The sequence below is a fragment of the Gopherus flavomarginatus genome, chromosome 1 (genome assembly GCF_025201925.1).
Source record: "Gopherus flavomarginatus isolate rGopFla2 chromosome 1, rGopFla2.mat.asm, whole genome shotgun sequence".
Lineage (NCBI taxonomy): Eukaryota > Metazoa > Chordata > Testudines > Testudinidae > Gopherus > Gopherus flavomarginatus.
In genome coordinates this window covers 117,807,885-117,828,912 of record NC_066617.1, presented here as the reverse complement: position 1 = coordinate 117,828,912, position 21,028 = coordinate 117,807,885, and the positions used below count along the sequence as shown (strand labels likewise).

Sequence of the window (21,028 nt, the reverse complement as noted above, 5' to 3'; positions counted from 1 at the left end):
CCACTGGTGATTACTGTACTTGACACTTACCCCAAACATTTAGTCAGTGTCATGTCCATCACTGTCAAACTTGGTTCCAAAGTAACATCTCCTATTAGCATTGGAAGTAGAGTGTGGGATTTCTGCTCTTATGTCACTTAGGGGGTTTTGAAAATCCCTCCTGGAGTGACTTGTATAATTCATTATTTTTGTGTATTAAAGAAAAAAGTAAAAATTGTAATTAATTTTGTTCCACAACTGCATCTCCAATATCCCTTTTCTGCTGCAATTGGAAAGTGTAGACCAGTTCTGATTCTTAGATACTATGACACCAATGATCTGAAGACAAGTTTAACATTAGTAAGTTACTGCCCATTCCTAAAGTTGTAGTCCTTAGAACTTGCTGTGAATGCAGGGCATGAACAAATAATTAGGACTATGACTAGAGGCTTTGGGACTCAAACTATAGCACCTCAGATGCTGCAGATTGTTTATAAAAAATCAGTCATTGTGGCCACAGGTATCTATGTCATTTTTCATACAGAGCTTAGGGGTCTGAAGAAAGCAAAAGGATTCCACAAAGGAACCAAAAATTCTGTCAAACTCCAAGACTGTTGTTCAGTTTCTTCCCTAGCAACATAGTTAGATTTTATATAACAACTTCTATTGAAATAATAATTTTGGAGCACTGTCTGACAAAGAAATGGTACTCATATTTTTTCTTGATTTGCTATGATTTTCTGCTTGGTAATTTACAGATCAGCTTCTCCCAGACATGGCTTCACCATTATGAACAGGCTGAGCATGGAAAATCGAACAGAACCCATCACTAAAGACCTAGATTTCCAGCTGCAGGACCCTTTTCTGCTTTACAGAAATGCCAGACGTGAGTGTCTCTCTTCTATCCATTGGGTAAAGTGTTTGAGAAGTAAACTCTTTAAAGCATTCCAGTGACTGCTAGTGCATTTAGACTATGGCTTTCAAGAGCTGACGTTGACTTGTTCAGGAATTGCAACCCAGAGGGGCAAATTTTGATATTTGACATGCCAAATCAAGGGAGGAATGGCTCTTTTTTTGTAAGTGCCTTTCTTCTTGAGAAAGTAGTTAAACATTGTTATGCCATTAATCTGTCTCTTGGCTGACAAATAGTAGACTTTATGTGCTGCAATACAGTGTAATATAGATATATGTAGAAATCTTGTCATGCAGTATGTGTTTTGAGTTTTTTTTAGTATGTCTGACTTGGTATTTGGAAGACCTCCCTTAAGGGGAAGCTACTCAAGATGGGATGGTATAGCTGATCTCTGATTTCATTGTGTGTGCTGGGCAACACTGGAAAAACACTGCCAATTAAAAACCCTGCCTTCTGGTTTGGCTACAGCTCCCTGCCCTTTTAGCCAAATTAGTGGGTGTTATTGACTGTTGCTCTCAGGAAGGAAGGCAGGTTTGTCCATCTGTTTTTGGTTGACTGGCTCATTCCAGGCCTAGGATCTGCAGGCATTAGCAGTATATAAGGTTCAGTCTTTCCTGGGGTTATTGGAGCCATTTGACTATCACAAACAAGGGCCAAGAGCTTCCTGAAGCTCCCAGGAGCTAGTTTGCCCAAGAGGCCATTTCAATGTGTAACTAGGCAAAGCTTGCCTGCAAGAGCCAGTAGTTCAGAAAATGAAGGGTTAAGTCTCTGCACTTATGCAGGAGATCTGTACCATGGTGCAGGCTTGTCTTCAGGTCCTAAACTTTAAAACAGTTTGTATGGAATCCTCTGGACCTGCCTTCGTGTGCATCTAAAATTTAGAAGTGTTCCAGCTGAATGTGATAGAACCAGAAGATATGTCATAGTATCTCACCTGCAGAACATTGGGTTATATTCATCATAGAGACTATCTATTCCCAAATATAATTTGAAGCAGGAAAATGCAGCAAGAGGGAGTTCAATGGCTCTGACTCACTGTGTGGTAGAAATGATTGTGGAAAAGTGAGAACATCATGCATAAATCCTCTGCCTTTTGAAAGTATCCGAAAAGCTGAAAAAGAGGTGAGTGATGGTACTTGAAATTTCCCAGAGAAACTGAAAGTAAATCCAGAGGACATCACCAGGCTGCGCCACGCCTCTACTTGTAGCCATTAGTAGGATTTTAGAACAGTAAGTAAGGTAAGGACTAGCTATCACTCCAGTTGTTTGATTTTTAAGTTTCTTACCCATATACATGCAAAGTGTTTTCCTTATGTTATGTGTATATATCATTGTAAAAATTCCCAGTGGGTTTTGTGTGTGTGTGTGTATGCTTAAAACTTACTTTTTGATGTTAGATTTAAGAAATGAGAATAAGATCTTGTCATTTGTACTAATCTTTGTCTCTTTACAACAATGAGAAACAATAATTAATGATAGTGAGAAACAGTATATTGTAATGGTGTAAAACACACTAGCATAGAGGGAACAAGAAGACATCCCTGAGCACTGCATTACAGACAGAATGACGATTATTTGATGGTAGCATAATTCATTAAATTGTCTTCTCAAAATGTAAACTATATATTCCCTGCAAGACATGCCAGAATTTTAGAACTTCAGGATCATAATAGCACCAACTCCTTACAACTGGTCACTGCTCAAACTATTTGTCCCTATTTCTAGATCTGATGTAAATCTCCTTTCTATATCCCCCTGCCTAGCTCATAGGTCTGTCTGGTTGGAATTCCTGTGTTGGCCACAAGGCAGCTCAGGGCTGCTGATGTTTATGGTGGGTTTTTTTGTGGTTTTGTTTGTTTTTCATGAAAAAACAGTAAAAAGTACAAATAAGTAAGTGACTTGACTTGTATGTTTCCAAATACCACATGCTTCATGAGATCGCCAGTAGAATTATGGAATTATGCAGTTTTACAACTTCTCAAAGCAGCGAGACCATCCAGTACAAATCCAGACAATACTATATAGGTATAACATATTACCTTGGGGGTAACAGTAATAAAATAGGAGAAAACATAAATGAATAGGGAAAGGAGGGGACTGGGGTGGGAGGATGGAGGAGGGGAAAAAGAGGAGGGATTAGGTGGAATGAAGGTCTAGCATTCTATGACTATTAGAAAAACATCTTACCAATTAACCTCCAGAAAATAAGAGCAGTCTGCAGTGCTTTCCTGCATTTCAGTGCAGCCTGAAGGGCAATGCACTGAATGCAGACAAAAAGTGTTCCTATAATCACTTGTGTCATGTACTGGGGAGTGCAGGAAAAGAGGCATAGCAGCAGACTCTCGCAGACCCATATGTGGTTAGAAGGAAACCTTATCTCCTTCTCAGCTATACACACACAGATGAGGAACTAGACTGCAGGATAGGCAGGATGAGTCACAACCAGAATCATCTGGAGAATGACAGACTGCTGGGAAGCATAGTATTATAATTACTTATTTATATTAACCTATTTATAGTACCATAGCACCTAGAGGCTCCATTGTACTAGTAGTTGTACAGATGTGTAGTAGGAAACAGGACCTGACATAAAGAGTTTACCATCTAAATTTAAAGATCAGATGCAACAATTATATTTAACAAACATGTCAAGGGGATTGGAGAGAGTGTACAGGGAAACAGTGACACAAACACGTTTTTGCATAAATTAGCTATGCTCATGAATTGGCAATATATGGTTATCCAGAGGAATATGAAGATCCCAAAATTCTTCTTTCCAATTAGGGATCCCTTAGCCATGAGAGCCAGTGCCTTGTTACAACTGTCGCACTTTGCCTTAGCTTATGCCTTCCCTCTAGTGAGGAAGCACCGAGGTCCTCATCCAGTGTACTTCTGGTATTGTAAAAGTTCCTTCCCCTTCTGGAGGGACTTATTTTCTCAGGGCCAGCTACTCCACCAGAACCTGAAATCACCTATGTCGCTCACTTGGCTTGAGTGGTTGACGGCATAAAAGGAGTCATAGGTTTGCTGTGTTATAAGTCCATAAGTAGGCTATTTCCAATACTTATTACTGTTAGATATGTTCCAGGTGCAGGGATAGACATTTGAGCCCTGGTTGTTCTATTGCTCTTTCCCCCCACCCTCCTCCAAAATAGTCTAGTAAAAGTTTGAGCACTCACTCTGATTGCAAACTGCAACTTTTCGTGCTTTATTGGGGGCAAAATAATTCCTCTGTTGGACTCCCCTAGAAATAGTCACATTCCTTAAGATAGTGGACAAATTCAAGCCCTCTGCAATCTGAGCTCCTTACCTTTCTGGGACCTAAGGCTAGTTGTGAACATCTCATGGGATTTTCACCCGTCCTTCCCACAGTATCAGGTTTCTGAAGCCAGTGTCCATGTGACTTTTTGCTCTTAAGACTTATCTTCCTAGTGTCCATCGCTCAATTAGGAGTGTTACGGAACTTCCTGTAGGTAATTTAGTCTTTTACCAAGCCAAAGAGATGATCAAACAAGTCGCTCCTTTCCTGAGGTTTTTTCTTTTGTCAAACTTGCTCATGTTGTGTTACTTACTTCCCTTAGATCCTTTGTAAAGGATGAATACTAGAAGTTGCTTCATATTGTAAATGTGAGAGGCCTTTCAGGTCTACCTACAAGAGTATCGGAAATCAGCATCCAGACCATTTATTTATCTATGGAGAGAGGTAGAAAAACTTAAAAGCCTTTCTCATGTGTCAGAGGCCCATGTGACCAATAAGATATCTTTCCAGGACCTGGAGCCCACTCTGTTAGGGCAGAAAAAAGTATGTGCCTCTTCTCTGGAGTTCTGCAGAGTTAAGACCTGAACATCTCTTCACCTTTTTCTATACATCTCACTGTAGTGGCAGTAATCTGGAAATGCCTTCTTGGCAGGTGATGTTACTTGCCTACCTCTGATGGGTCAGTATATCTCAGTCCTCTCATCATATGTCTGGCCTTTGAAGTGACCAGTTGCCTGAACTAACTTACAGAGCATAGGAGAAATGCAGTTTACTTGCTAATTTGACTATTCCTGCCCTTCTTTAGGTCCAGACAGAATCTTCCCTAAGATTGCTTGACTAAAGTGTGAGGAACTCTGGTCCTTTTCTTCCTTATCTATTTTAGAAACTTTGCTACAATCAATACATTTTTAAAAAACAGTCTTAAAAATATGTTTTCACCAGTTAACTCATTCTCACAACATTACTATGGATTTTCTCGAGCAGTACTGTAGATCTTTTTCATTACATTTTTGTCCCAGTATTCTCACTAAGTTGAGATTTTGGGGTGTCCCCTATGAACTGGAATTTTCAATCAGAACTAGCTCCTTTTTAGGGATTGATATTATAACTTTTATTTATTTCCTGCCTCCATCTGCTTGGTAGAGGGACATGCAATAATAGCTACTTGCCCACTGAGGGCTTGGAGCAAAATTAGTAGATACTTTAAGTAAATTATCTTTATTCTAGCCTTTCATTAAATTGTCTGAGTCTTTAATTATTTGCTGTATTTATCTTCCTATTATATATGATTTAAATTATGCATTTTCCTCTGTGCTTTAACAGTTCAGCAGTACAGTTGCTTTCCTTTATAAGAAAATTAGCAGTTGATACTTGTAAAAATTTATTCTAAGTGTAAATTTCAGAGATAGCTGAAAGCAAACAGTACGATTGGGGGACTGAATAAATCCTGTCAAATTGCAGCATTCTGTTGAACAATCACTGAAACCAGTTTGATTTCAATGCAGATGAATATCTGTAGGTCATTGTTTCACATAATCTGAAATGAATGCACTCAGCAGCAAGGGATTGTACTTCTGTGCTGGATAAGTCTAACATACATGTTGCATTATATTTATCCTTTAGAAGGACGGTACTTGCAGCCAATATACAATAACAATAGAAAAAGTTTCAAAAATTATATTCAATGATGCTAAAGTTTATGAAGATTTATAGTATAATTAAAATGTTTCTTATTGTAGTTTGGCACTTTCTATATTGTTTTGTCTTTGTATCATGAAGTTGAAATAGTGCCTAAAGCATTGATACAAACACTTACAATCCAATCCTAAGGCTCTTCAGGTGGGCTTTGGGTGCCAAGGCAGTGAACATTTGCACTAATCCACTGTTTCCTTGAAAAGTTTGTCTGTGTGTCTATTAAAGCCAGGTTGGAACTAGAGCTGTTAATTTAGAAGCCAGGAGTGCAGGTGAAAGCTCAAACACATCCAGTCATTATGGATATTGCCAGCAGAAGTTTCTCTCTGTTTCAATACCTCATGACTGAGCGATTGGGATGCCACAATCAGTATTTTCAACCTGGTTGAAATTGTGTATACTTGCTGCAATTGTTTCGAAAACTTCTTGGAGACCAGGATGCATGTTGAACTCACTGACACTTCAGATTTGTGCACTTCCTCCATTTCAGAGTTATCTGGTTAACATTCCTCATAAACTTCTACATCAAAGACAAAACATTGATAGAGAAACTCTCAGTTTCTAGAAACTTAATTCTCCAGACTGAATGCCAAGTCCAGACATTGGGACTTTCAAGATCCGTAGAAGATTTAGAAGATGAAAGGAGAGCTTGGAGCTTTGAGTTGTGTGGGTTTTTGTTTTTTTTTAAATGGAGTTTGTGTTTTTTGGGGGGAGAAGGGGCTTGTTTTTAGTTGGTTTTTTTACCATGACTCAATTGTCTTGAACTTGTCAGTGAAAGATACTCTCACTCTAACTTCCATTTCTTCTTTGAGTGCTTGTTCATGTTGATTCCATTCAAGTGTGTGCGTGCACACATGCACAGGAGCCAGAAGATTTTTCCCATAGCCTCATCCGTCAGGTCAGTCCTGGTGCCCCTGAAGTCACGCTTTAATGGCTCTCAATATAGAGTCCTGCTGACCCACCACCCCCTCAGTTGCTTCTTATCGCCAGTGACAGTAGGCTGAAAGTTCCCGTAGCCCTTGCTTTAGCAAGTGCATTCAACTCCAATTGTTTGTATATAATTAGTTTATCTTAGTAGTTACTAGTCAGTAGTTAGTAATTAGAGTTGTTGGGGGTCTCTACCCGCCTTCTGACTCCCTGGAGCTGTGGTATGCCGCGGTCCCCGGGGTTTAAAAACTGTTTGGTCTGCACGAAGCACATGCCAAAGAGCGGGCTATATTCCTCATGTTTACGGTGCCTAGGAGAGTCACCAAAAGGATTGCTGTAAGGTCTGCTCCAAGTTCCATCCTAGAACTCTTAAAGAAAGGGAACAGTGGCTTAAAGTGATCCTCATGGAGGCAGCTCTATGCCCCCATATGCACCCAGGCTCAGGGGACCTGGCTCCTAACGTTCCTCGTTGATGCAGAGCGCCCCAGCGCCATCATCGAGTTCGGTGCCAAGAAAGGACTCGTCCCAGGACTCTCAGCATGGCACCTCCTGTGGCCCAGCAGAGAACAGGCACTGGTCTCACTCGCAGGTGCCTCAGAAAAAAAAGAAGCCGGACAGTTGGTCACCCCTACCTAAATCCTAAGGAAGCGACATCCTAGGCAGGCCACAGCTTGGAATCCCCCTTTCGGGCCACGTCGACTCTTGCCCAGGTGAAGCAGTTGAGTCCAGGCCCCCCACGTTCACTGATTCAGCGGAAGCTTTTGAAGCTCTTGGGATCCACTGCACCTTATGGCACCATTCTCAACCCCTAGAAGGGAGGAACCTCTGGCGCTGGCGATCTCACCCCGCCCTGGGTGCAGTCGAGAGGGAAGCCGGCAATAATGTCCAGGCATTCCCCCTCGCCAAGTCCTTCAGTACCAGCCCACTCGGACAGAGAGCTAGTTGCTCCCCAAGCTCTTGACGCTCGAGACACAGAAGCTCAGCTCCTCCGTAGTCTTCAGTCTCTGAGTCAGAGGCTGACTCCGACTGCTCTCGAAGGAGTGGGAATCAAGGTAGAGGTGAGACAGGCGAGAGCCCCAGGCCTAGCCACCGCAGTGGCAGAATCCACCACAGTGGTCATTCTGGACCCCCTGGGCCTTTCACCAAAGCCAGGGAGGGATCCCAGAGCACCACTCCTCAGCGTCTTCGGTGGCCTCAGCCACATTCATCCCACCGTCAACCAAGCAGCTCACACCGGCACCTGCCCAGATGACAGTGCCATCAGCTGCAGCATAATCGCTGGCACCGGTGAGTCTTTCAACCTCTGTGCCAACAGCAACCTCAGCACCGAAAGCATTTTTGGCTCCAGTGACATCTTCGGCACCGACAGCGGCACAGACAACAGCCCTGCTGCTTTGTCAGCTCGGGCAGCTGGTTCGGCACCAGCTTCACCGGCGGTACCATCAGTGCCCATACCATCACCAAGTTCGACACTGACAGCCCCAGCACCGACAGGCGCTCCGTCGGTACTGACATTCCCTCGAGAGTCATGGGGCCCCTTGGGAGCTGATGCCAGGGAGCATCCGCTGCTTATAGGGGCTTCCTCCTAGTCATCTCCGGATGAGGCATTGGCAAGCACAGCCATAGCCCTGGCACTTGAGGACAGCAGGGTGCTACAATAGTTGCCCTGAAGGGCTGCTCAGGGTCTGGGTGTTAAGGCTGAGGAGGTGGTCGAGGAGGCTGATCCCATGGAGGACATCTTCGCCCCCCTCAGGACCTTCTGATATTGCCCTACCATTTGTTAAGACTATTGTGGATACCACCAAGACCCTGTGGCAGACCCAAGCTTCCTTACCACCCACTGTCAAGCGCACCGAGAGACGTTATTTTGTACCCTCCAAGGAGTATGAACATTTGTACTCCCACCCACCTCCTGACTCTCTTGTCGTGGACTTTGCTAATCGACGTGAGCAGCAGGGTTTCCGGGGATCCACCCCTAAAAACAGGGAGGCTAAGTGACTCAAACTTGTCGGGGAAAAAGGTCTACTCTACGGGGGTTCTTCAGCTTCATATTTTGAACCAGCAGGCCATCAGCAGCAGGTACTCTTATAATACCTGTGCGGCGATGGCCAAATTTGCGGAGCTCCTCCCTTCAATTCTTGGCTTTGGTGGAGGAGGCTTCCCTCCAGGTGCTGATACTGCCACTAGGGTCATGGTTATTGGGGTGGCCATGAGAAGGGGCTCCTGGCTCCAAGTCTCGGGGCTCCCTTATGAGGTCCAACAGACCGTTCAGGACCTCCCATTTGGGGATGACTCGTTTTTCTCTGGTAAGACAGACAAGAAGCTGCATAGCCTGAAAGACTTACAAGCCACCCTCAGGTCTTTGGGCCTTCATACTCCCGCCGCACAGCAGAAACACTTTAGGCTGCCACCTCCTCAGAGGTTCTATCAGCAGAACCACCAGGACGGCTCTCAGAGGAGGAGCAGGAGTGTCAGGAAAAGACAACACTCATCCTTAGGCCAGGACTCTGGCCAACTCAAACCACGTTGTGGCCCCAAACCGGCCTTCTGAAGGTGCGGTTGAGGACAGCGCACCAGGACAAAAAACTGGATCTACCCCATCTTACCTTTTCCTCCAGACTCTCCCCTTTCTACTGTGCATGGTCCCATATCACTTTGGACCACTGGGTGTGCCGCACAGTAGAGAGGGGATACTCCATCCGGTTCTGTGCCCTTCCACCCTCCCTCTTCAGGGACCCTTCTCACAAGCAGCTCTTTATTGAGAAGGTGCAGTAGCTCCTACCTCTACGGGCAGCGGAGGAGGTTCCTCAGGAGCACAGGGACGAGGGCTTTTATTCCCAGTATTTCCTAATACCGAAGGTCTTAGGCTGTCTTTGGCTTATCTTGGACCTGCAAGAACTCAACAAGTTTGTGAAGAAACTCAGGTTTTGCATAATCTCCTTGGCCTTCATCATCCCCTCAGTGGATTCAGCAGATGGTATGCCACCCTCAACTTGAAGGACACATATTTTCATATCGTTATCACTCAGCCCCACAGGAAGTACCTCAGGTTTGTGGTCAACAGTACCCACTACCAATTTACCATCCTTCCGTTCGGCCTGTCAGCAGCACCTTGAGTCTTTACCAAGTGCATAGCAGTCACCGCCGCTTTCTTGCACAGGCACCAGGTACAGGTGTTTCCGAACCTCGGTGACTGACTGATTATGGGCCGCTCCAGGACCCAAGTGGAAGCTCAAGTCAGATTCATCAGCGCCACCTTCGACAACCCAGGTCTCCTTTTAAATGAAGCGAAATTGACTCTGTCCCCCGTCCAGAGGATAGAGTTTATAGGGCAGTACTGGACTCGACACAAGACAGGACGTACCTGCCGGAAGCAAGGTTTCAGGCCCTAACCGATATCATTTGAGGCCTCAGACCATTTCCCACCACAACAGCGTGAAACTGCCTGAAGCTTCTTGGACACATGGATGCCTGTACCTACATGATACAGCATGCCAGACTCAGGCTTCGATCTCTTCAGTCATGGCTCGCGTCAGTATATCGTCCAACTCGGGACAGCTTGGACAGGATCGTGACCCTGCCTCGCCCCGTCCTCAACTCCCTCCTGTGGTGACTTGACCCTCAGACGTATGCTCGGGTCCTCTTCACCACTCCGCAGCCGTCTGTGTCGCTAATGACAGACACATCAGACAGGCTGGAGAGCACATCTGGGAGACCGCAGCACTCAAGGCCTTTGGTCTCAGGCGGACCTGAATCTTCACATCAACATCAGAGAGCTCAGAGCTGTGCACCTAGCATGCCAGACCTTCTGGGCATACTTAACAGGACAATGTGTATCAGTCACGACAGACAATACAACAGCAATGTTCTTCGTCAACTGGCGGGGTGAGGTGTACGCTCCTCTCCTCGTCCCAGGAAGCCCTCGTGCTGTGGGACTTCTGTGTAGAACATTCGGTTGTACCTCCCTGGGGTACAGAACAAGCTGGCGAACCACCTCAGCAGGTTGTTGCACAGCCACGAGTGGTCCCTTTGCCCAGACATCGCGATTTCAATCTTCCAGAGTTGGGACTTGCCCCAGATAGAGCTATTCGCCACACGACACAACAGGAAGTGCTTCTTCTCCATTGGGGAGGTTCTCTCCTATTCGTCTTTCCACCCATACCACTCGTTCACAAGGTGCTTCTCAAGATACGGCAAGAACGAGCTCAGGTCATATTGATAGCACCAGCCTGGCCCCATCAGCACTGGTACACATCTCTCCTAGACATGTCCGTGGAAGCCATGGTCATCCTGCTGCTCTTCCCAGACCTTCTGACACAAGATCACAGTCGTCTTCAATATCTAGACCTCGAGTTGCTTCACCTCACGGCATGGAAGCTCCATGGTTGTACCGGTTGGAGCTTTCCTGTTCAGAGCAGGTTAGACAGGTCCTCCTTGGCAGCAGAAAAAAACCTCTGAGAGCCACATACCTTGCCAAGTGGAAGAGATTTTCAGTCTGGTTGGCACAGCGCCATTCATCCCATATGCTAGCCTCAGTGTTGCAGCAGGAGCTCTCGTTGTCTTCAATAAGAGTGCACTTAGCCATCATCTCGGTCTTCCACCCTGTGCGGAGGGCTGCTCTGTGCTTGCTAACCCTATGGTCAGCCGCCTTTAAACCATTAGCAACATGCTCCCTGCTCTACCTCTCTTACAAGGTAGCGTTCCTGGAAACAATAACCTTGGCCAGGAGGGTGTCTGAGCTCAGGGCCCTCCCATCAGAGCCTCTCTACGCCGTGTTCTATAAGGACAGGTTCAGCTCAGGCCTCACCCTGCTTTCCTCCCAAAGGTTGTGTCGCAGTTTCACATCAACCAGGACATCTTTCTCCTGGTATTCTACCCTAAGCCACATTCCAGCAGTAGGGAGCAAAGGCTCCACTCTCTGGAGGTCTGCAGGGCGCTCGCCTTTTATATCTAGAGAACAAAACCGTTCAGAAAATCAGTCCAGTTATTCGTGTCAGTGGCAGACAGAATGAAAGGTCAGGCTGTGTCATCCCAACACGTATCATCATAGATAGAGTCCTGTATTCGTGAGTGCTACAACTGGCAGGTGTTCCTGCACCTCCAGTCACTGCACACTCCACCAGGGTGCAGGCTTCATCAACAGCATTCCTGGCTCAAGTTCCCACTCAGGAAATCTGCAGGGCAGCAATGTGGTCCTCCATCCATACTTTTGCTACTCACTAAGCGATTACCGAGCAAGCTAGAGACGATGCGGCCTTCGGGCGAGCAATGCTCCAATCAGTGGAAGACTCCGATCATATCACCTAAACTTGGGCTTGTGAGTCACCTGATTGAAATCGACATGAACAAGCACTTGAAGAAGAAAAACGGTTACTCAAACTGTTGTTGAGATGTGTTATTCATGTCCACTCCAATACCCACCTTCCTTCCCCTCTGTCAGAGTAGCCAGCAAGAAGGAACTGAGGGGGTGGCCGATTGGCAGGGTTCTATATTGAACGCCATGAAGACGCGACTCCAAGGGGCGCCCGGACCAACCTGATAGATATGGTTATGGGAAAAATCTTCTGGCTACCGTGCACGTGCGTGCGCACATAATTGATTGGAACGGACATGAACAACACATCTCGAAGAACAACAGTTACGACAAGGTGAGTAACCATTTTTTTTGTTGTTTTTGTTTTTGTTGATGGGTGGATTTCAAAGGGTTTATTTGGTCACTGTACCAGAACTAACAATTTAGTAGCAATCTTAGCTGCTCTTGTGATGTCTTTCTCATCTTTCATCATCCTTAAATTTTAAAACTCCTTAGCTTTCCTGAATGAATGGTTATTTCAGCATTGGGACTTGATCACTAGCTTCATTTAGATAAGTGTTAAGCTGAGACTCCTGTTTTCATGCTGAGCTTTGTTCTGTTGTTACCTCATCCTTCCAGTATCCTAAATTCTGTTTCTCTGTCTTGTCTCTCTTGTATCCATCCTGTAACCTGGGATGTGGACAGTTTTCTTTTTTCTTCCGTGAATATATAACTATGGTTTTGGTTGTGTCATCTGCGGGGACTGAACCTGGGACTTATAGATCTGAAAGCATGAGTGTATACTGCAGATTTCCTTAGATCCAGGATAGTGGCAGACTCATAAATGTGGTACAGCCATTTGAAAGAGAGAGAGACCCAAACTCTGCTAGCATGAATTACGCTTAATATGATGGGGCACTGACCAGAGTTTCCCTCTAATTTTTCCCGCTCACATGCAAAATGAATTTTATGTGCACCAAATATGGAGGTGATGTGTGAGAGGTTTGGAGTGTCGGAGGGGGCTCAGGGCTGGGGCAGAGGGTTGGGGTGCAGGAGTGTGAGGGCTCTGGGGCCAGGGTAGGGGTGCCCCAGCTGTGGGAGATCTTGGTACCCCAGGCTCCGGCAGAATTGGGGTCAGGGGAGGGGCGCCCCAGCCGTGGCAGAATTGGGGCCAGGGGAGGGGTGTCCTGGCTATGGCAGGTGTGGCCAGAGCCTGGGTTCAGACCGCCCGTCATCCAGCCGTGGGAGGGTGGGAGCAAGGATAGGTCGGGGGAGGGGCCCCCCTCGCCTGGCTGTGTCAGGTCTCTGGGTGGGTTCCCTGTGCATTTGCGTAGCACTAAATAGGCTGCCACATGTCCGTGCAGTTTACAGGGAATTTAGGTTCTGACCCTGATTAGGATTCCTAGGTGTGACTGTAATAGAAATAATTATAAATGACTTTACAGACCCTGACAGATCATCTTTTAAATAGTGTGTAAATATCTCTTGCAAGTAAATTTCATTTGTAACTACAGCTAGTTCAACTCAGGATTGAGGAACGTGTTCTCCCTGTCCTCAAATTTTACAGATTTACACTCAGTTGATGTTTTGGCAGATGTCCCTAAAGAAATAGCCTAAAATGTCTTTATTTTTTTCAGTCTTCCTTCTTTGTCTCAGGAAAGGAGCTTTGTCAAAGGCCATACTCAGTGAGCAAATGATTGCAATCTCTTTGGACAAGATTATATTTCTTGTTAAATTAGATTTACTATGCTTGTGCCTGGATGAACTTAAGCTAGAACCCATCTCTGTTGGGAGAACTCATTTTAGAGTCCATTAGAATGGAGTTCATTTCAGTGCACATTTCTACTTTAAAGGAATTCTGGTTAACAGTAATTTACTCTATTGTTTTCATTGTGAGAGAGAAAATGGACATTTTTAGACCTTCTGCCCTTGACCTATTGAGGCTGAATTCCTTTAGTTGAAGTATCAGTGTTAAAAGTGGAGAGGAGTATCTGCACAGTTGTCCATCATGGGAGAGTTATGTTACTGGACTAAATAAGCCTTTCTGAATTGTACATTTAAGTAGTAGGGACGGGTGTGGATTTTTGATGTAACTACATTACACATAAAATCACACATTTTAAATCTGTAGTTTGTTTAAATTAAAAATGGGTCCATGTTCAATCAGAAAACTTCTAATTTTTAAAAAATGTGTTTTTTAAGCACAGAAGCAACATTTTCTTTGTATCCTTATAACTTAAAAGGAAGACAAGTTGTTGTGGGGATTGTTTGGATTTTAAAAGTAGATGGCACATCGAGTCAGAATATCTAGTTCCATCAAAGAAGACACCTTCATGGCTGCAAAATCCTTTTAAAAATGTTCATAAATATTTTGTTTATATGCAATAATATTGTTTTAAAATGAGAATGGTGAAACTATGTAAATTCAGGTCACTGGATCCAGAGGGCTTGCCCATACCAGTGGGCTTTTTTATGTCCATTGATTCCCAGTAAACTCAAGATAAATAATGTGTTTGTAAAGTCACTCCACAATAGTTTGTTCCAGAATACAAATGTTTGTGGTTGAACCTAAGCTGAGTCCTAGAGAGACATCTTTGCTACAAGAATAGTTTCTAATTCCACCTATGTAGAGGGTCTGCAATTTTTTCTTCATTCTACAATATACTCTGTTTTTTAAAAAATGCTTCTGTTTTCCATTGTCAAAATAAGTAATCACAGCTTGTACGCCAATAATAATCTTTCCTCCCACTGAACAAGAACAGCAGCAAAGGTAGGTATTGACCCCCCTCCTTCACTTCAAGGAAGTGAGACCTTCACAGCTTATCTGAGACCATTAAAATGCTACCATTACTAAGCATAGACATTTTCTTATTATTATTTTATGTTAAAAAGGGAAAATAAATTAAATGGGAAGAAAATACTTAGGTAATAATAAGATTACACTGTTAAAACCAGGTAAGGAATAGGTTCAAGTACCAATAGCCGCATTAGCTATTAGCTATGTCACGTTGCACATGTATTATTCTCTATACCCGTTTTACTGGTTACGCACGCAGTTTAATTATATTACTGATTGTCATTAATTGGATACCATAAAATAGGATACGCAACTTAGAAATTTACATTTTCTCTTTTATGTCACTTTATCTGCAACCTTAATGTTGATTTAACAGATTTTTTTTCCCTTGCTCTTCCTCTTTCTTTAAAGGGGGGAGGAGCCCTCTTTGGTCTCCTGTCTTTCTTGGCTATTTAGAATCCTTTGATATAGGTGTGAAGACAATTTAAAGTCTGCTTAGAAGAAAAGAACTCTTCAGAATATGCTGGTCTGTGAGGAGTGCTTGGGGAAGAGGGGCTCAACTTCTTTCTGTAGTCATTGAGAGAACGAGAACTTCTTGTTCCTATCTTCAAGATGTTACTTCTCCTGTCTAGCATTCATCTGAACTAGTTGATTGTCTGTCTGTCTCTCTCTCTCTCTCTCGGTCAGAATTTGATTCCCTAAATTGGCTTATAAAAGCAATTGCTATTAATGCTCTATTCGCCCATTCTCCTTCCCCTCAATGAATGTAGCAAATAAATCGCTTGAGTAAGATCAAATAGGAGAATAAGAGAGGATAGAAATGGGGGGGTATTAAGTTATATTTTTAGAGTTCTGTGAAACTCACCCTTATTTATTTTTTTAAAGATAGCAACAATCCTGAATACTTACCTGTAGGCATTTATAATTGTTATATCAGGAGTTTTATGGCTAGCTGGAACTGTAGGACCTTGTCTGGCAATTAACTGTGAACAGATGCATTACTGTTCAGGCTCCCAGGACATATATGCAGGATCAGGGCCTTTATTAGGAAATAGGAATAGCTCACTACCTACTGTGTCAGTCAGGTTGCATTATATAGAACAGGGGTAGGCAACCTATGGCACGTGTGCCAAAGGCAGAATGCGAGCTGATTTTCAGTGGCACTCACACTGCCCAGGTCCTGGCCACGAGTCTAGGGGGGGCTCTGCATTTTAATTTAATTTTAAATGAAGCTTCTTAAATATTTTTAAAGCCTTATTTACTTTACATACAATGATAGTTTAGTTACATGTTATAGACTTGTAGAAAGAGACCTTCTAAAAATGTTAACATGTGTGACTGGCACACGAAACCTTAAATTAGAGTGAATAAATGAAGACTCGGCACACCACTTCTGAAACATTGTCGACCCCTGATATAGAATATGAATGTAAGACACAATCTCTCTCCCTTTTGAAGTCTATAGCAAAACTCTAATTGACTTCAGTGAGAGTAGAATCCCACTATGAAATGTCAGGTCTGAAGAGCACAGGATCATTCACTGCCAGGAAAATAAGCATGTGATGTATATACATCAGTAACTATAATGTAATGAGTAAATAATAAAAAAGCGGAGTGGGAAAACATTCACAGTTGGTCATATTTTCCCCCTTCCTCATATAGAGGGCATTGAACAGACCTGTTCTGTTAAGCACTGTTTTAAATTATTTGGAATTTTGCTTTTAATTAATGTGGATAGGAAATGTAATTTCAGAATTATAGTATCTAAATCACAAAGGAGATGGCTCTTTTAGAAACAGACAAAAGAGCAACAACACACACATGCTTTACTCAAATGTTTTCTGAAGTGATTTTTCCAATTGCTTATAACTTTATTTTTGTTATTAATGGTTCCCTTAAATCAAAGTGTATGCTCAGTGAGGGCTATATATATATGCCAATTCTTGTAGCCCTGTTTAAAAACAGGTTAAAATATTACAGCGGGAAGACAATATTTTTCCCCGTGATTCAACACAATTACAGGGATTTTGTTCAAACTTCAAAAAAACACAAAACAAAACCTTTCTGCACAGTCTGATCTGAGCATGGAAATCTTCGACTGAAAAGTTGAACATTTTTTGAAGACCTGTATATGTGAAAATGGATTTGTTATAGTAACAGTTTTGCAACCGTACCTATAGTGGTAAATCTGTCATTTTCAAGTATCCCTATTGCATGATAAAGCTGATAATCCACAAGAAAAGAAATGCCTCTCTGCTAATGTGAATTTTCAACTATGTGGAATAATGGACTTGATTTGAAAGTCAGTGAAATTGTATGTCATGTGAGAAGAAACAGACTGAAGCTAAAGATAACAATGCTATGTAGACTTTCAGTGGCTGATGGTGATTTTGTATTCTGTGGGATTGTATTCCTGTTTGGCCAGGAAGATTGATGCAAAAAGTGTCTGAAGGAGAGTTAAGGCATATTTAGAGCACTCTGGAGATGTGGGTGAGATTTTTAACGAGGTGGAAAGAGGAATAATTCAGTGTATTTCTGCTGAACACAGCTGTAGTTTCCATTTACGGGTGTCAGTACATAAGCAATATACTAGTTGCTCTGAACACGTACTGCTGAGTGAACTGCCAACACTGGGAATTCCGGACATCTTTTCCAGATAAGATAGTCATATGATGCAGAAAAGCACAGTAGTTAAAGATGGAATTTTTTTTTTTAAAAAGAGGGTTACTTTTCATATGACCTTCCTACCCTCCCCCCCACCACTCTATCCCCCTTACCTCCTCATATAGGATAAAATGGAAAGCATCTGTGTTATTTCCAGGACAGTCAATATGTACATAGTACTTTTGGAAATTGGAGATCGGAAAACAAGAATCTCGGACAATTAATTCCCCTTTAGAGAAATCAGTTTTTCCAGCCCCTTTTTAAAAAAAAAAAACACCCTTAATATTTTGTCTTCAAATATTGTTTATGTACTCTCAAATGAAACCCTGTTCTCCCCATCTACTCCGACCCAAGCTCATGCCCACACTTTGCCGATGACTACATTTTAAACTCAGGATTTTAGCAAATATATTTTATTCCAATCTCGTCCTTTTCTAGATGGAAATGGGGGCTGGAATTAATTAGATGCTTAGAAGTCTGTACATTACCCAGTGAAAATAATGGGCGTACTTGTGGCACCTTAGAGACTAACATTTATTGTAGCATAAGCTTTCGTGGGCTACAGCTCACTTCATCGGATGCATGTAGTGAAAAATACAGAAGGAAAACACACACACACACTCACACACACACCATGCAACAATGGGTGTTACCATACACATTATAAGGAGAGTGATCAGTTAAGGTGAGCTACTTAGCTCTAGAGAACTGAGAATTTACAGAGCACTCTGTATCCTCTGGCAGTGCGTTCATACACGCACAATTTCAAAATATATTACCAGCAGTTATTAGGATGCTTTGTTCATCAAAGCTCTTTCAGATATGAAATTGACTGTTCTGTTTCAATAGGAATGAAATACATCACAATAGATTTCAGAATATCATTATGTACATCACTGTATAATGGGGTCTTACCTCCAGGTTGAATGTAGAAGCAGTTAAGCTGAGTTTCATGCACCAACTTGCCCTTATACCTCATCTCAGGTTCACCTGGCAGAAGACTGGGTAGTGGGCGATATGCTGAAGTGGCTTGTCGAACAAAGGCTTGAAACATTTTATACTTCCAAAGGTAGCTTTGCACAGCTGAATCTAAATATTCTGTATATAGCAAAAGTAGATTCCTGATTGTCAGTGGTTTCCTACTTGAGTATCATTTAAACCTAATAGCCACAAAACTTGCCAGATGTTAAACCCCAGTCTTGCAAAAGCTTGTGTGACCAAAACTACAGAAACTATTTTCCAGCTATTTGAAACTTGAGCAATGTCTCTTGCATTATCTTTTCTTCCCTTGCTCTTTACTCCTAATCCTTTTCTTGTCCTGTGTGCCTGATGCGTGGTTAGCCCTCTTCTCCCCCAGTGGTTTTGCAGGAAAACTTGGATTGAGAAGTGAAGATAATGGGCTCCATCCGCCTGTCAGCTCATCACCTCACTGAGTCATGGTGATCTCTGGTTTTTGTAAATCACCACTAACTTGTCTGATATCCTCTTGTGTTTTGAAGAAAGATAGGTTTTGTCTAGGGGTGAGTGGACCTCAGGCCTGACATAGCCAGAAAACTTCTCCTGGAATGTGAGGGATTTTTTTTTTAAATATATAAACTTATATTTGTAACCCTTTCTCAAAACAAGGAAGATAACTAGGGAAGAGAGTGTACCATATGATGCATATACAGAATCATTCATGTGTGTAATTGATGTAATATAAGATGCTTGACACTCAGTAGATCTGCCTTTGTCAGAGCAAACACTGAAAATCAGCATTAAACCATATTTTCCATTAATAACATGACACCCAAATATAGGATTGCATACCCTTTAAAGGACAAGGAATGTGTTCTATAACAGAACTCAGTTCAACTGTTCCAATGTCATTCTACAAAGTTTGCAAATGTGTTTCTAAAAACCTGAAAACTAGTAACTTTTGTTTTGGGGCTCAATCATCCCTGTCTAGGATTATAAATACTATTAATGACCAGCATGGTTTAATTATTGTAATTTCTCTGCAATTCAGAGTTTGTTTTAATCAGCAAATGAAAGTAAACTTAAAATATTATATCTGGTTTATTTCGTTCTAGCCAGGATATTGCCATCCTATTGGAGGAAAAATGAAAATTTAGAACAAATAAAGCCATCAGGGCTTGTAGATCCAAGTGACTATGTCGAGGTATTATAAACCTTCCAGTAATGTTTTAATTAGGTTCTTTTTTTCTCTCTCTTTGGTTGGCTCATCTCTTTTTTGATTTCTATCACATGAACATTTTGTACATCTCACCACACAGAAAATAAAAATCTTCCATAATGCCCTAGAAGAGCTTCTTGTCACTGAAAGATGCAGTGCTGAGATTTAAGTTCCCATAGGTCAAGAGTTGAGGCATTTTTGTATTTTGAATTCATGCCTTTCAGAAGTTGGGGTTCAAGTTTGTAATCAACATTTGATTTCATTAAAATAGGTTCAGCAGACATTGAGTTGTCAGTGATTCAGCCACTTTTGCTTCCTTACTTGAGAGAACTGAAAGGTCCAGGTGCAAGATTATAGGAGGCAAAGTAGAAAACCAAATGTAGGAAGTAATAGTTCTTGATCAAGAGACAGTCACACATGTAGATTCTTGAGAAATCAAATTACTTACCCTGAAACTATCTTTGAGGGAATTTCCAGTTTGTTCAGAGTTGGTGGAAGTATAGCACCAGGAGGTGGGGGTGGAAGAGAGAAAGGAAGACATAGGATGTTGAAGTGTTTCTTTCCCAAGAAATTGTTTGCACTGAAAAAACGTGTTTTCCCTATAAAATTGAAAAGGCACACCTGTTTTCTGGGAGAACCTGTTTTTCCATTCCTCTGCAGATTTTTTGAAATGTGAACCTCCTGATTTGCAGATCCAAGTTCTTATTTAACACAGAACTCTATTCTAACTTTAGGGGTCAAGAATCCCATTTTCAACTAGATTGCCTTCCTTCAGCATTTAAAAAGTGTCTGGCTATTACACCAACAGAAATTGATGAACCTATATGTTCTGCTGAACTAACATGTTAAACTGAAGGTTTGAAACAAAGAATATGCTTTATATTTTTTTAAATCACATTGGTGAAAAACTTAATTTCAAAGCTAAAGGCATAGTGAATAGCCATACAGACTGCTCCACTAAACAATTGTCTTGTTTGAAAAGTCAATCAGTCTGCCCGTTTTACAGTAATCTAAACCTTAATTTAAAACAGTTAAACCAAAATTTATAAAATAGGATATATAAATACCCTAAAACCAAAAAATAAACAAAAAAAACCAACAAACCTTAATCAATTAACAAAAGGGAAAAACAACATCATTCAAAGTATAATCACACTTACTAAAATTCAGGAATTATAGAAAGGGGGAATTTTAATATCCTGTAGGTTTTCCAGCATTTGAAAATGTATTAGCTATATGCATATGAAAAAGGGATGAAGCTACAACAAGGTGTCGAAGCTTGTCTTGTAAACACAGTGTGAACTTATCTATGACTGGAATAAACCAAA

General features: G+C 42.2%; 2 protein-coding genes across 5 annotated transcripts in view; one reads left to right on the top strand and one right to left on the bottom strand.

Moving 5' to 3' along the window:
- Positions 1-20,077, bottom strand: part of CACNA1C (calcium voltage-gated channel subunit alpha1 C) — an 882,295-nt gene extending 862,218 nt beyond the window's left edge. Inside the window, exon 1 of the mRNA XM_050920782.1 lies at positions 18,440-20,077. Coding sequence (XP_050776739.1) covers positions 18,440-18,578 — 139 coding nt within the window. The 5' untranslated portion in view covers positions 18,579-20,077. The remainder of the gene's footprint in view (positions 1-18,439) is intronic.
- The window catches only part of DCP1B (decapping mRNA 1B), a 66,131-nt gene that overhangs the window by 5,665 nt on the left and 39,438 nt on the right, over positions 1-21,028 (top strand). For all 4 annotated transcript variants that reach the window (XM_050920834.1, XM_050920850.1, XM_050920840.1 and 1 more), the window contains one exon: positions 738-865. In XM_050920834.1, the coding sequence (XP_050776791.1) occupies positions 738-865 (128 nt within the window). The remainder of the gene's footprint in view (positions 1-737; positions 866-21,028) is intronic.